The sequence below is a fragment of the Podarcis raffonei genome, chromosome 7, assembly GCF_027172205.1.
Source record: "Podarcis raffonei isolate rPodRaf1 chromosome 7, rPodRaf1.pri, whole genome shotgun sequence".
Taxonomy (NCBI): Eukaryota; Metazoa; Chordata; class Lepidosauria; order Squamata; family Lacertidae; genus Podarcis; species Podarcis raffonei.
The window spans coordinates 77,789,972-77,803,188 of NC_070608.1; the positions used below are offsets into that span (position 1 = coordinate 77,789,972).

The 13,217-nt window shown below is 47.6% G+C and overlaps 1 protein-coding gene across 4 annotated transcripts in view; it reads right to left on the reverse strand.

Moving 5' to 3' along the window:
* The window catches only part of TRIO (trio Rho guanine nucleotide exchange factor), a 274,403-nt gene extending 261,737 nt beyond the window's left edge, over window positions 1–12,666 (reverse strand). For 2 of the 4 annotated variants that reach the window (XM_053397145.1, XM_053397149.1), the window contains exon 1: window positions 9,890–9,947. In XM_053397145.1, coding sequence (XP_053253120.1) covers window positions 9,890–9,932 — 43 coding nt within the window. In that variant the 5' untranslated portion in view covers window positions 9,933–9,947. Of the gene's footprint in view, window positions 1–9,889; window positions 9,980–11,871 lie in introns of those variants that run through there. The other 2 variants (XM_053397146.1, XM_053397150.1) reach the window with 2 other exon arrangements.
* Window positions 12,667–13,217: the final 551 nt, after the last annotated feature.

Here is a 13,217-nt window from a genome sequence, read left to right on the forward strand (position 1 = left end):
CCCTTTACCTTTAGAGGTCATAGTTAAAAACAGGGAAAAGAAAAGTGCATGCTTCCCGGGGGATCGGGCGAAGTGTAGCCAGGCCTGCTCCAACCTTGCGTCCAGGACTTTGCAAACGCTCCCTGCCCGCCAGAAGGGAGTAGCTTTCAGCACAGGAGGCCAGCTAATTAATCAGCCATTTGCCTTGGTGCCTTGCGTGTACAGTGGTACCTCAGGTTACATACGCTTCAGGTTATAGACTCCGCTAACCCAGAAATAGTACCTCGGGTTTAGAACTTTGCTTCAGGATGAGAACAGAAATCGTGCAGCAGTGGCAGCAGGAGGCCCCATTAGCTAAAGTGATGCTTCAGGTTAAGAACAGTTTCAGGTTAAGAACGGACCTCCGGAACGAATTAAGTACTTAACCCGAGGTACCACTGTACTTGGCACATTCGAATGGCCATGAAAAAGCTTCAATTTGATTTATTTTTAACTGCACAACGCCATCTACAGAAATGTACCAAGACTATCGAGGTAACCTATTTATTTGGGGGGAAATGTATATGTTCCTTAATCCGCCACTGCCAGCATTGCAAAAGCCACCTATCCTCTGTCCCCTCGCTGAAAAAAGCAGCAAATCGACCACCCAATTGTCACAATGACAGCCAATCAACACCAGCCCTTGATGGAGCCAATAACATTCTCCGACTCGTTGCAGCCACCAATCCCACGTTCCCACAATGCACTACTCATGTATAAGGCTACCCCCAATTTTTAACGTGATTTTTGAAGAAAAAAACCTCATCTTATAGACAGAAAAGTACGGTATTTGTTTGGTACTATTGTAACCAACAGCCACCGACAGAACTGAACAGTTGTGTACGCTTATAATTCCTGGGTAGGGATTGCTAAGCTATGGTGAGCCATACTCTGGTGCCCACCCAGTTGGACTACTGTAATGGGTTACGCTTGGGGCTGCCCTTGAAGATGGCCTAAAATCTTCAGTCCATCCAAATGTTGCTGTGCATAGATGGAGCTGTATAACTCCAATTCTCAAAGAATTACACTGGGCGCAATTCAAAGTGTTGATCCTTCACTTTAATGTCCTAAACAGCTTGGGATCCATATAGTTCATCCCATGTTTGTCCTGCTCACGCATTAAGATGTTCAGCTAAGGCCTTTCCCCAGGTTCCATCGCTTGCTGAACTGCAATACGTTCCCAACAAGGCAAGGACCTTTCCTGAGATGGAACCTCAACTCTAGAACACTCTCCCATGAGAGGCTCAACTGGCAAAAATATTACAATATTTTAGATGCCAGGTTGAAGATTTTCTTACTTACTCAGGCATTTTAAAGGGGCTCCATTTGTCTTGCGCACAGTGCTTTTTTTTGCTGCTGCCTTTTAGCTTTTATTGTTTTATGATGAATCACATTTTGCTTCTATTGAATACTTATTATTGTTCACCACTGAGGGAATCTGTTGGGATGAAGAACCATTTAGAATTATTTCAAAAAGATATCCAAGCCTTTCCTTGAAGAAGAAAAAGAGAGGTTAGAAATAAACTATGAAATACTCACATTCTCTGGCTGCGTAAGACGACTGCAAACCAAGCATGCAAGCAGCTGATCTACGTAGAGTTTGAATCAATGACCCACCCAATCTAGTACTACCCTACTCTCCAAGGCTTCAGGAACAGATTCTGTCTATGCCCACTTCCAGAATGCCTTTAAACAAAGATGTCCACAATTGAGCCTGAAAAGCATGTGCCCCTCATTGAAGTACATGGTTCCTTGGCATCTTCCCCGAGTATCAGGTCAGCAGTAGCCCTGGTCCGTTGCTGGAGTGGTGAATCACATGGGGGTACTTCACCTCAATGTAAGCAAGTGACCAAGTGCTCACTAGGCTAGAGAAAGATGGCTGAAAAACTCAACCTGCTGTAGCCCCACCCACAGCCAGTGTGGTGTAGTGGTTAAGAGCGGTAGTCTCGTAATCTGGGGAACCGGGTTCGCGTCTCCACTCCTCCACATGCAGCTGCTGGGTGACCTTGGGCCAGTCACACTTCTTTGAAGTCTCTCAGCCCCACTCACCTCACAGAGTGTTTGTTGTGGGGGAGGAAGGGAAAGGAGAATGTTAGCCGCTTTGAGACTCCTGAAGGGGAGTGAAAGGCAGGATATCAAATCCAAACTCCTCTTCTTCTTCTTCTTCTACTCCTCTTGTGATGCAACAGCCACATGGCTAGGCTCAAAACTCCAAATGGTGATGTAACGGTCACATGACTGGGCTCATAAAAAGTAGGCTATGCTTTCCCATAGCTCCTCTCCCAACCCATCCCTTTTGCCACAAAGAGCTCCAAGAGCCCATTCAAGCGACATTCTGGCTCTACTCATGAGCAGTGTAGCCTTGGAGGACAGGAATCCCGCAAGATGGCGACTTCTCCTCACTTCAAGAATTGGAAAAGTAAAATTACAAGATGCCCAGTGACCTTATTTACACTCTAGATTAATGGCACTGCTTTTTTGTTCCACCCTTCCTCCATAGTTTAGGGTGGTACACTTGGGGCTGCCTTCACAGGTCTAACACAGCCGCATCCCAATTCTTTCCAGAGTTTTCTTACAAAATCACATGTTGGTATCGTCTGGGTGATCTTTCCCAGCTTCGCAAACCAATTAGTTCCCCGGTATGTGTTTTGTCTGCGTTGACAAAACAGTTAAGTGCCGTTCCTGAAGCTACGAACAAGTTGTGGGTTCAAGTGTTCTTCCCCTTCACTCGCGTATCGGCTGACTTATCCTGGTTTGCTACCCAAGATTAAGCAATAGTTCACAGTTCAGATAGTAATAGCAACCCTGGATTAATAAAAGTCAGGGATAAAGTTCCAGGACATGAGGTGGAGGATCATGGGAGAAGCACTTGGTCCTGATGCTTGTCTCCCCCTACATAAAACATGGTTCATAAAGCTGCAAGAGATCAAAATAATTGCTCCACCACCTCAAATCTCTCAAGACTTGTTCAACAGCAGTTTTGGTTTCTTACCATTTACTAGAAATTCCCGATTTGTTCACACTAGTGTGACATTTCGTGGACACTTCTTTCTTGAGAATTATCGTTTTTGGTTGCACTTAGCACATCCCTGCAGAATGTCCCTCGATATACAAAAAAAATTCCCTGCACATTCAAGAAAGATTCCAGCATTATTCACACACCTGCAGCCTTTCGTTATAATGTGCTAGGAAGAACTCTAGCATGACATTCTGCTGAATATGGCACCCTACTCTAACCTTCTCAGGATTTCCTGATTTTGAAATCTCTTCTAGAATTCAAGTAAGGTAAAGGGACCCCTGACCATTAGGTCCAGTCGCGGACAACTCTGGGGTTGTGGCGCTCATCTCGCTTTATTGGCTGAGGGAGCCGGCGTACAGCTTCCGGGTCATGTGGCCAGCAAGACTAAGCCGCTTCTGGTGAACCAGAGCAGTGCACGGAAACGCCGTTTACCTTCCCACTGGAGCGGTACCTATTTATCTACTTGCACTTTGACGTGCTTTCAACCTGCTAGGTTGGCAGGAGCTGGGACTGAGCAACGGGAGCTCACCCCATTGCGGGGATTTGAACCGCCGACCTTCTGATCGGCAAGTCCTAGGCTCTGTGGTTTAACCCACAGCACCACCCGCGTCCCTTAAAATTCATGTAACCAAGCGCCAAGTTGTCCTGTGACTAAAAGCCCACCCTTTATCTCCAAAAAGGCTCAAAAGCTCAGAAGGGATGCAAGGACAGGAATATCATAGTGAACGGCAGATAACGTGTTGGTTGCATTTCTTATTTGGGCGGGTTAATTTCTGCTTTTTTGGCCCAAGTAGAAAATTCCATTTGTAGTTTAGAAGGGAATAAATCAGCAGATTGCAAAATGATGTACTGCATTAATATTCAACAGTGGAATTTGATGGCAGAGTGGATCTATGACATCCCGGTAATTTTAATTTCTTAGCAGTATCAAGGGTGACATGTTCAAAAAGATTCAATTTGGATAAATTGGAAACGTCATTTTTAAATACGGTAAAATATGTTCAGAACAACCATTCCAGGCACAGGAAGAGGCCAGAGAAAAAAGGATGTGGAACACGAGATCTTTGCCTTAACAAGAAAAGAGCCACAGTCAAAACTGAAACCTAATGAGAAATCAAAGGGGAGCTGAATCAAAGAATGCTGCTTTGTGGGGAATTTCTAAAAGGCAGGGCGCAACCATGTAAACTGAAGAAAACAAAACAAAACTGGATGTCAGTGATTAGAATAAAAGAGGGAAGTGACATGAGAGTGACACACACACTTCTTTACCCAAAAAGACCTGAAATATAAATGTTTAGAACCCACCCTATTCTTGTGATTGTAATTTGTTTTAAACCATTTTTTGTGTTGTATTCTTTAAATTGTTGCAACCTACCCTTGGAAGTTAGGGTGGAGGACAGCTAATAAACTACTATTAACTAATAATACAGTGGTACCTCTGGTTAAGAACTTAATTCGTTCTGGAGGTCCGTTCTTAAACCTGAAACTGTTCTTAACCTGAGGTACCACTTTAGCTAATGGGGCCTCCCGCTGCCGCCGCGCAATTTCTGTTCTCATCCTGAAGCAAAGCTCTTAACCCGAGGTCCTATTTCTGGGTTAGCGGAGTCTGTAGCCTGAAGCGTCTGTAACCTGAAGCGTCTGTAACCCGAGGTACCACTGTAATATTAACAGCAATAGCAGCATCTCATGGTGAGCAGGACAAAGTGCAGAATTGCGGACAAAAGGTTATATTGAGGAAGGAAGTCATGCCCCCCCCAAAAAGAATCATGAGGGAAGAGACTCCATCAGGCAAGCCTCCTTCCACCTGCCTTGATCTATCCTCTAGTCTCTGCTTCTCAATGTATATTGTATTGTTTTATGTAATGTGGCTTGCCGTTGTTTATTGACCATAGTTTAGATATTATTTATTGTAACTGTTGAGTGGGTTTCTGTTTACCTTTTATATGTTGATATTATTATTTTATACTATTCTAAGGATTGTTGAATGTTACTTTTTTGATGTAGATTGCCTATTTTAAAGTTATGTTTTATTATCACATTTTTGTATTGCTGTAAGATGTCCCAAGACTTGCGGATAGCTTCCTGAAGCCTAGAGAGCGAGAGGGGTCGGTGCGCACTGACCCCTCTCGCTCTCCAGGCTTCAGCGAAAGCCTGCATTCGCTCCATAGGATGCACACACATTTCCCCTTCATTTTTGGAGGGGGAAAAGTGCGTCCTATAGAGCGAAAAATACGGTATATATATTTTATAAAACCCCACACACAACGTTTTGAATGTGCTACAAACATGCAACACCAAATGGCACCAGAGAGCAAAAAAAAAAAATCTCTGTGATTTTTTCATAGCGGGTTTTTAAAATTTGTTATAGCGATTTAATTTCTGACTTACTTATAGCTGGTTTTTTTACAGGAAAAGAGATAGGGAATCATCACCACACCTGAGAAGAGGAACCCAGGGTTTTTTAATTGCTTTTTCACACAGCACTGTGGTCTGGTGTTATTTCTGAACCAGCTGCAACTGGGCATGCTAGAATTCTCAGCAATAAGCAGCATTTATTTGAGACAAGTTAATGTTATCTGAATGTAGGAAGTTGGATTGCTAGTGGTTTAGAAAGTGTCCGGGCAAATATTTACTTTATATCCAGGAATCAAGAATCCAAACAAGAGTTGAAATGCACTGTGTATTTCAAAAGTTTGGGCAATTGGGGTTGTTTTTTTTTTTGAAAAAAGGTTTAATAAAAATATACTAATTCCATTAAAATGGCCTGTTTCTATGCAGGTGGGGAAAACCCAGAAGGAAACAAGGAGGGTGGAAAGGAAGCAAAACTGAAATGAAAATGGACTGAAGGACAAAGCTCTCTGCAAACTCTCAGTTCAAACCTCTGACCTTCTGCATGCAACCTAAAGATTTGGGGAAGAAAAGGGAAAGAAATGGGGGGGGGTGAGAAATGGGAGCAGCCCTGACCACAGCCAGAATGCGGCCCCAAATAGATTACCCCGCAAGAGAATGTGGCCCCCAAGAGGGGAAAAACCCTGCTTTCAAAGTAGTTCAAATTACCCACTGAAATAGCAAAAGAACTCTGAGCGTTACACAACTTCCTCGATCTAGTTTGTTTCAAAGTCATCCCTCCCTCTATTTTTAGGAGGCATTTAAAAAATGTAGACCACGAAGTGCTATACTGCACATCAAACCGAGTGGGCCCAGTTATATAATTGCAGGGAACGAGAGAGAACGAGGGGAGAACCAGAGCACAGAAAGTCTTCGCTTCTCCTGGTCCCGCTTACATCACAGCAGTGTATACGAGGCTCGGAAAGTCAACGCATGAAAGGCCCTCGTGCCGCCTTTTTAATATGGAGGGCAGTATCGTGCTACCAATATTGATCTCTGCCAATAAAAATAAGGAAATTGAAAGTGGCAGGAACGGCGCGCATGCCAAAGTATTAAGCCCACAAGCGCAACAACATCCGTTCAAAGTGTGCGTATTGGATTGGGCCAAAAGTGTTACTGTGCCTGTTATTTCAAGCATTAAGGAAACATTTCCACCCAAGTTACACCATGCTGAGAAATACGTCTACCCTTTCCAAGAAAACGGGAAGCGTTGCATTGCTTTCTAGTGCTTCTTTCCTTTTGAGGTACCACGGCCTACTACCGGAAAGCTAACAGAGATGAGCTGAGATCAGAGCTCTGATCTATACAAAGCAGCCACGCTGGACCGGGACTGTGGCACTGGGAAGAAGGGGAGCTATCCCTTTTCCACTCGTGCCACTATCCTGATCAATAAATTCTGCGCCTCCACAATGCCAAATCTGCTATTTGCCCAGCTGGGAAAATCACACATGCTTCCCACGGGCGGCAAACCATGCTCAAAATTTGCCAGGCGCATTTTGCACCTGTCCGTTTAAAGGGACGCGGGTGGTGCTGTGGGTTAAACCACAGAGCCTAGGACTTGCCGATCCGAAGGTTGGTGGTTCGAATCCCCGCGACACGGTGAGCTCCCGTTGCTCGGTCCCTGCTCCTACCAACCTAGCAGTTTGAAAGCATGTCAAAGTGCAAGTAAACAGGTACCGCTCCGGCGGGAAGGTAAACGGCGTTTCCATGCGCTGCTCTGGTTTGCCAGAAGCAGCTTAGTCATGCTGGCCACATGACCCGGAAGCTGTCTGTGGACAAACACCGGCTCTCTCGGCCTATAGAGCGAGATGAGCGCGCAACCCCAGAGTCGGTCATGACCTATTACCTTTATTGACCGTTTGTGACCAAGTGAAGATGCCCGGGCGTGAGGGCATCTTCACCATCTGGAGGTGCCTGCCTAGAAATCCTTGGATCTTGACTGTTTTCACACACTAGCGACACACCCTGTGGAATTCTATCCGTTATATTTTATCTGCACGGTCGGCATGAATTTCAGGAACCCAAAAGTCGCACTGAAAAATACGACTTTCGAGCCACCTGGCCCCAAAACGGCAACTAGGCATTCTGTTTTTGCGACTGCAACCCATTTGGCACCCAGCTTATATAGCTGAGTTTCTAACGCTGGAGACAGACTGGGTAGGGGGCAAAGGAAATCAGAAACCCCTTCTCCCCAAGAATCCAATTTGGAGGATTTTCCACCTTCCCCAGAAAATTTATGGAAATCTAATCAGAGAGCATCTCATATAGCTTGGTCACAAAGTCTGTAGTTCCTATAGCTCCAGAGACCAACATTTTAAGGCTAAATAAAAAGGTCATTCCAATATTATAGGCAAAACAAGGCATTCCTACCTCCAATATGCAACACAGCCATCTGATTTTTTTTATTTATTAAAACACGATTTTAGTTGTTTTTTTTGGATTCTCCCCACTTCCCGCAACAAGCAAACATCATGAGAGTGATGCACCATTATTAACTGCACCAAACCAGCCATTGTACAGCATCCCAGCCCCACCATATTCCATTTCAGGCTTTATCTTAATAGGTCCTCAAGATATTCAGCAGCACCTACAGGCCTCAGCATTGAGGCTCCGAGGACCTACCGTATTTTTCGCTCTATAAGACGCACCAGACCACAAGACGCACCTAGTTTTTGGAGGAGGAAAACAAGGGGGGAAAATGTTCTGAATCTCAGAAGCCAGAACAGCAAGAGGGATCACTGCACAGCGAAAGCAGCAATCCCTCTTGCTGTTCTGGCTTCTGTGATAGCTGTGCAACCTGCATTCGCTCCATAAGACACACACACATTTCCCCTTACTTTTTAGGAGGGAAAAAGTGGGTCTTATAGAGCAAAAAATACGGTATTTTGATTTGCTTGTCCAGTGGAAGCAACCAGCAGTCCACAGTTAGTACATTCCACGCCATAAAAAGTTCACCCATCCCAATGACTCAGAGATACTCTTCCATAGCAGCTGCACCATTCCAAAATCAAAGCCCCCTCCCTCTTTGCCGGTCCTGGAAGAACAGTCATGGTGCCCGCCCAAACTCCTACTTGCATGCTTGAAACACCATTCTGGTATTCCATCCACCCATCCCTGTTCTTCCCAGTCTCCCCCCCCCTTTTTTTTTGTTTCCTATTGCTGCACTTTCCACCCCATTCATTGTCTATTATTACCCATACCACCAGGACTTTCCCACAGAGACGTGTATTTATTTGAATGCCTTTCCCAATTTCCCAAAGTCAATGGCTAATCGACACAAAGAAAGCCAAATCAGGTCTTTAAAATTAATAAATAAATAAAAAAAGATTTAGGTGGGATTAAATCTAACACACAGCCCAAGTCAGTGTGTGTCTCTGCATGCCTGATCTAAGTGGATTCTAAAGAGAAGGATTTGTCAATGATTAGCTCCTGTGTTTATTGTTTAACAGCCTTTCCAATTCTTCCAGTCTTCTCACTACCAATATTCTCAGGGATGCTTTCACTGCAGAATGGCTCAAAGTGGGTAGCAATACAGGTGAATCAGAAATTAGATAAAACCTGAAGCAGAACCACCATGGCATCACACATTCTGAACAAGGTTTGCAAATACTGTAGTCACTTCTCTGAGGCAAGAAGAATCAACTCGAGGTAGCCCAGGGCAGGATTGTAGCCCAAAACAAGTATCTATAGACAGGTATGAAGGCCAGTAAATTTTGCCGACGAATTTGAAAGCCTGTCTTGAAGAGAAGCCAGAACGCTCTGACATAACCCCAGTGCAGAAAGTCTTTTCAACAGTAAAAATATCACTTATGTCTCGCAACGGACACACACCAGAACATCTTTGTCACGCAGCACAGATCAAACCTAGAGGAAAGCAACCTCAATTGGGCTGGTTAGTGTACCTAGGCAGCAACTCACCCAATTCCCGTGATGACAGAAATGCCCAGGAAAGCAAAACGCAATGTGCGCACCCTTTGCTCAGCTGACGCTCACCCTTGAAGCCATGCAGAATGAATGGGTCTCCCTGCAACTCAGCGCTGCGAGACAGTCTAACCACAGCAGTGATGTCCAACAGGGATTATGGGTTCCTGAGGAACATGATCCATGCAGTCTATCCTGGGAGCCCATTTCATACAACAACAACAGAGCTCACGAGAAAAGCAGCCACCTGTCCACACAGCCACCAATCTCAAGGATCATATCTGGCCCAGATTAAGGGACCGTGAGCCGAGAAGCTTGTGATCACCCTTGTATGCAAGTTCCCTGACTATAACCAACTCGGAGAGTGGGGAGGAGGAGAATAAAGAGGAGACCCAACGACTGACAGTTTTCATCCTTCCCTTCTCCATATGCCTCCCCCCCCACTGCCCCAGTTCTCCGTCAAATAGGGCAAACGCTAGCAAACAAACACTTATTCCAAGCAATCATAGTTTACTCCTTCACTAATAGAGGCAAAATACCTACCTAACTCAGATGCCCCTTCAGTTCTCCAGAGATGAGTCTGCATTTCTTCTCTTTCTCTCGCCCCCCCCCCCCACCTATCCCCACTTCCTAGGCTCCGTCCTTTTAAAGGCATCCAGATGAAGCAAGCGAAGAAGCCCGCTGCCCTATCTCCCCCCCTCTCCTTGGAAGGATGGTGATGAGCAGCATATCAGCAGCAGAGGAGGAGGAACCAAACAAATTCTGGCAGGAGGGAGGAAAACCCAAAGCGAGAGCTTCTGTCTAAAGCAGTGTTCAGGAGAAGTCTGACAGGCAAGCCGTTACAGGGGGCCTTTCTGCTGGGCTTCCCCTTCAGCCTCCTCCCCCTGCCCCCCCCCAACAGCAGGCAGGCATTGGTTGGGACAACCCCATGCCTTTCCCCTCCCTCCTTCCAGAGATATCCCCCCCCCACCTGAATTCACAGAGCCTCCTTGCTTTTGCTTGGATTTGTCATAACCGGGTACGTTTGCTCCAGAAGCAAGGGGATGTCTGTGACTTGCGTATATGACCCAACAACCACCCTTTCCCCCCACTCCATTTTCCAAGGGGAGAAAGCGGTTTTTCAGTTCAGCTGCAAGCCCAGAAACATACAGGCCCGACCCACTACTCCTTTCCCACCCCTTACCGTCTTATACAAATCCACAGTCCCTGTGGCCATAAGCAATGGATTCACTAGGAGCCTTGCAACATGGCAGTTTCAGGCGTGCACACACAGGGCAGGCATCATTAATGTACAGGTTACCTTTCTACACTTGTAGGGTTTCTGGAAAAGGTCTGTTTTGGAGGAATCGCCTGCCTTCTGCACCTTATCCATTCTGTTTCCCAGCTGCAGCCATTACCCCATCTCAAGCACTCAATAACGAGAATAATAATAATAAAAGTTTTACCACCCTAGGGTAACAGGATACAAGGAGGTTTGGACAACAGCTGGAGTGACCATGTAAGGAGAGGCTCCCAGCACCTGCCTTGTGTCAAAGTATTTCCCTTACAGCTTAACTATGCAAGATGCATGTCTTCCTCTGCCAACAGCCCCCCCCCCCCGAAATCCGACCATCTACCAAAATCAATGCACAAAGACAATCAACTGTCCACTCCTTAGGCCAGATTTGTATTAAAAATAAAAACGCTTGCTCTCCAGTAAAGAAAAAAACAGACAAACAAAGCCAACTCTATCTTAGCCTCTCTGTAGATTATTTACACCCTGCTCTTCCAAGACGTGCATTCAAACTGCAAGGCAGGCAGGCAGAAATGGAGACAGAGAGAAGCTTTTCATTTTAATAGAAATAAACACACACCCAGAGCTGGAGCCAAAAGCTAGACAAGAAAACAAATGCTCGGGTTTTTTCCCCCCATGGAGGAAGGGAAAGATGCGGATGCGGCTGGGTTGCCATTCCTTGGTTACAGCAGCTGTCTAGAAACAGTGACAAAGGCTGTGGATTATGACACCCAGACACATGCTACAGTCCACAGATAGTCTTGGCCTTCTGTAGTCTATTGACTTTATCAAGGAGGGGAAATCTAGTCTTTAAAGGAGGTGAGGCTGCTCTGAAGAATGGGGCACGATAAGGTACCCCGACTGGCTAAAAGAGAATCTATATCGGGGCTTTGGAGTTGACAGCCAGATCCATCGACCGTATATTAAAGAGACCCTGTAAAACGCATACAGCGGTACATATGGCTGGTCCGGGAACACTTGGCCTTTTTCAACGCACGGCCATAGAAATCCTGCAAAAATATGAGGCTTGCCGAGGCAAGGATTGATACCTCCCTCCCCCCCCCTTTTTTATTAGCTCTTAGGCAAGGAAAGCAGCGACACTCCAAAGCGCACAAAACCACCGGACGGGGGAAATAAAATCGGAACGACCGAGATTTCCCCCTCGCTTCCTTCTCCAAACTCCTTGGAAAGGCCAACCCTCTCCTCCCCAACGCCAGACCACCTTTCCCCTCTGGCCAAGCGGAGCGCTCACCCGATCGGAAGAAAGCCGCGATGTCCGCGGAATCCTTGGCGGCGTCCTCCGCCCCTTCGCCGGCCGCGTTGCCGCTGGTGGAGGAGGCGGCGGTGGAGCCGCTCATGGCTGCGAGACGCGGTCGGTGGCTCCTCCGGACCCGAGCGCGCTGCCACCGCCACGCTGACCGGGCTCCTCGCTCCCTTCTCGGCCTGGATCGCTGACAGCAGCCACGAGTTGGGGGGGTCGAGGAGGAAGAAGAGGAGATCTAAAACCTCGGGGGGGGGGCCGGGTCTCCGGCTTCACCTTCCAGCAAAAACACCCAGGAAGAAGAAATCCATCCAAGAAACGCGGCGGCGGCGCTGGCAATGACGATGGCGCAAGGAGGGAGGGGGAGAGGAGGGGGGAAATGGGGGGGGGAGAAAAGAAAGGGGCAGCTGGATGGGTGGATGGATAGATCCGGTTGCACCGGCGGCAGCCAAAGGATCGCAATAATAGATGGAGGCGCGCGCGCGCGCGCGTGGAGGGATCACAGCTCTGGCAGAGCCTCTCCAGAGAGCGCGTGCATAAGCAATGGGTGCATGCAGGATAGGGGGGAGGAGAAGCAAAGACAATTGCAGGAAGGAGGGGAGGGAGGGCGCATGGGGGGAGAGGGTGGGGAGGGAGGGATGCAATCCGGGAAGAGGGGGGCAGCGGGACGCGCTGGGGGGGGGAGCAAGGGCGCCGCAGCCTTTAGGGAGCAGCTGCGCTTTTTTAACAACAGCGCCCTGGGAGGGCGCCGAAGCCGCCCCGCTCCTCCATCTTGCTTGCCATTGCAAAAGGTGGGTGGGGACAGCGAAGGAAGGAAGAGAGGCGATTCCCCGCCCAGGGAAGCCGGGGGTTGGCTGGGGGAAGAGAGAAAGCAGCCTCGGAGCGGGGCAGGAGGGAGGGAGGGAGGGAGGGGAGCGGCAGCCTGTCGGGAAGTTCCGGGCAGCTCCGTGCGCGCTCGGCGAGGCTGCACAGGAAAGAGGCAGTTGGGGCGCGGAGCGAAAGGAAATATCATTTTGCTATTGGCTGGGGGGGTGCATTATGTGCAAGCGGGGAAATCCCCTTTAATGCCTCGGCGCCGGAGTATGCATTTAATGCGCCTTGATGGGGGGGGGGGGAGAACAGAGCGCGCCCTCTCTCTTGGGGAGGCCATTGGAAGGTGTGGTTTCTCCTCCCCCAAATGGGGAGCCCATAAAGCGAGGCCGCAGGTCAAGTGCCCTTTCCTTTATGGCAGAAGTGAAACTCTTAAAGCCGAGAGCAGTGAGGAGCGTTGAAAGGTGGAAGTGCTCGCAAGAAGCGGCCTCCCCCGCTTTCTAACCTTTCATTATTAGCAGGAACCT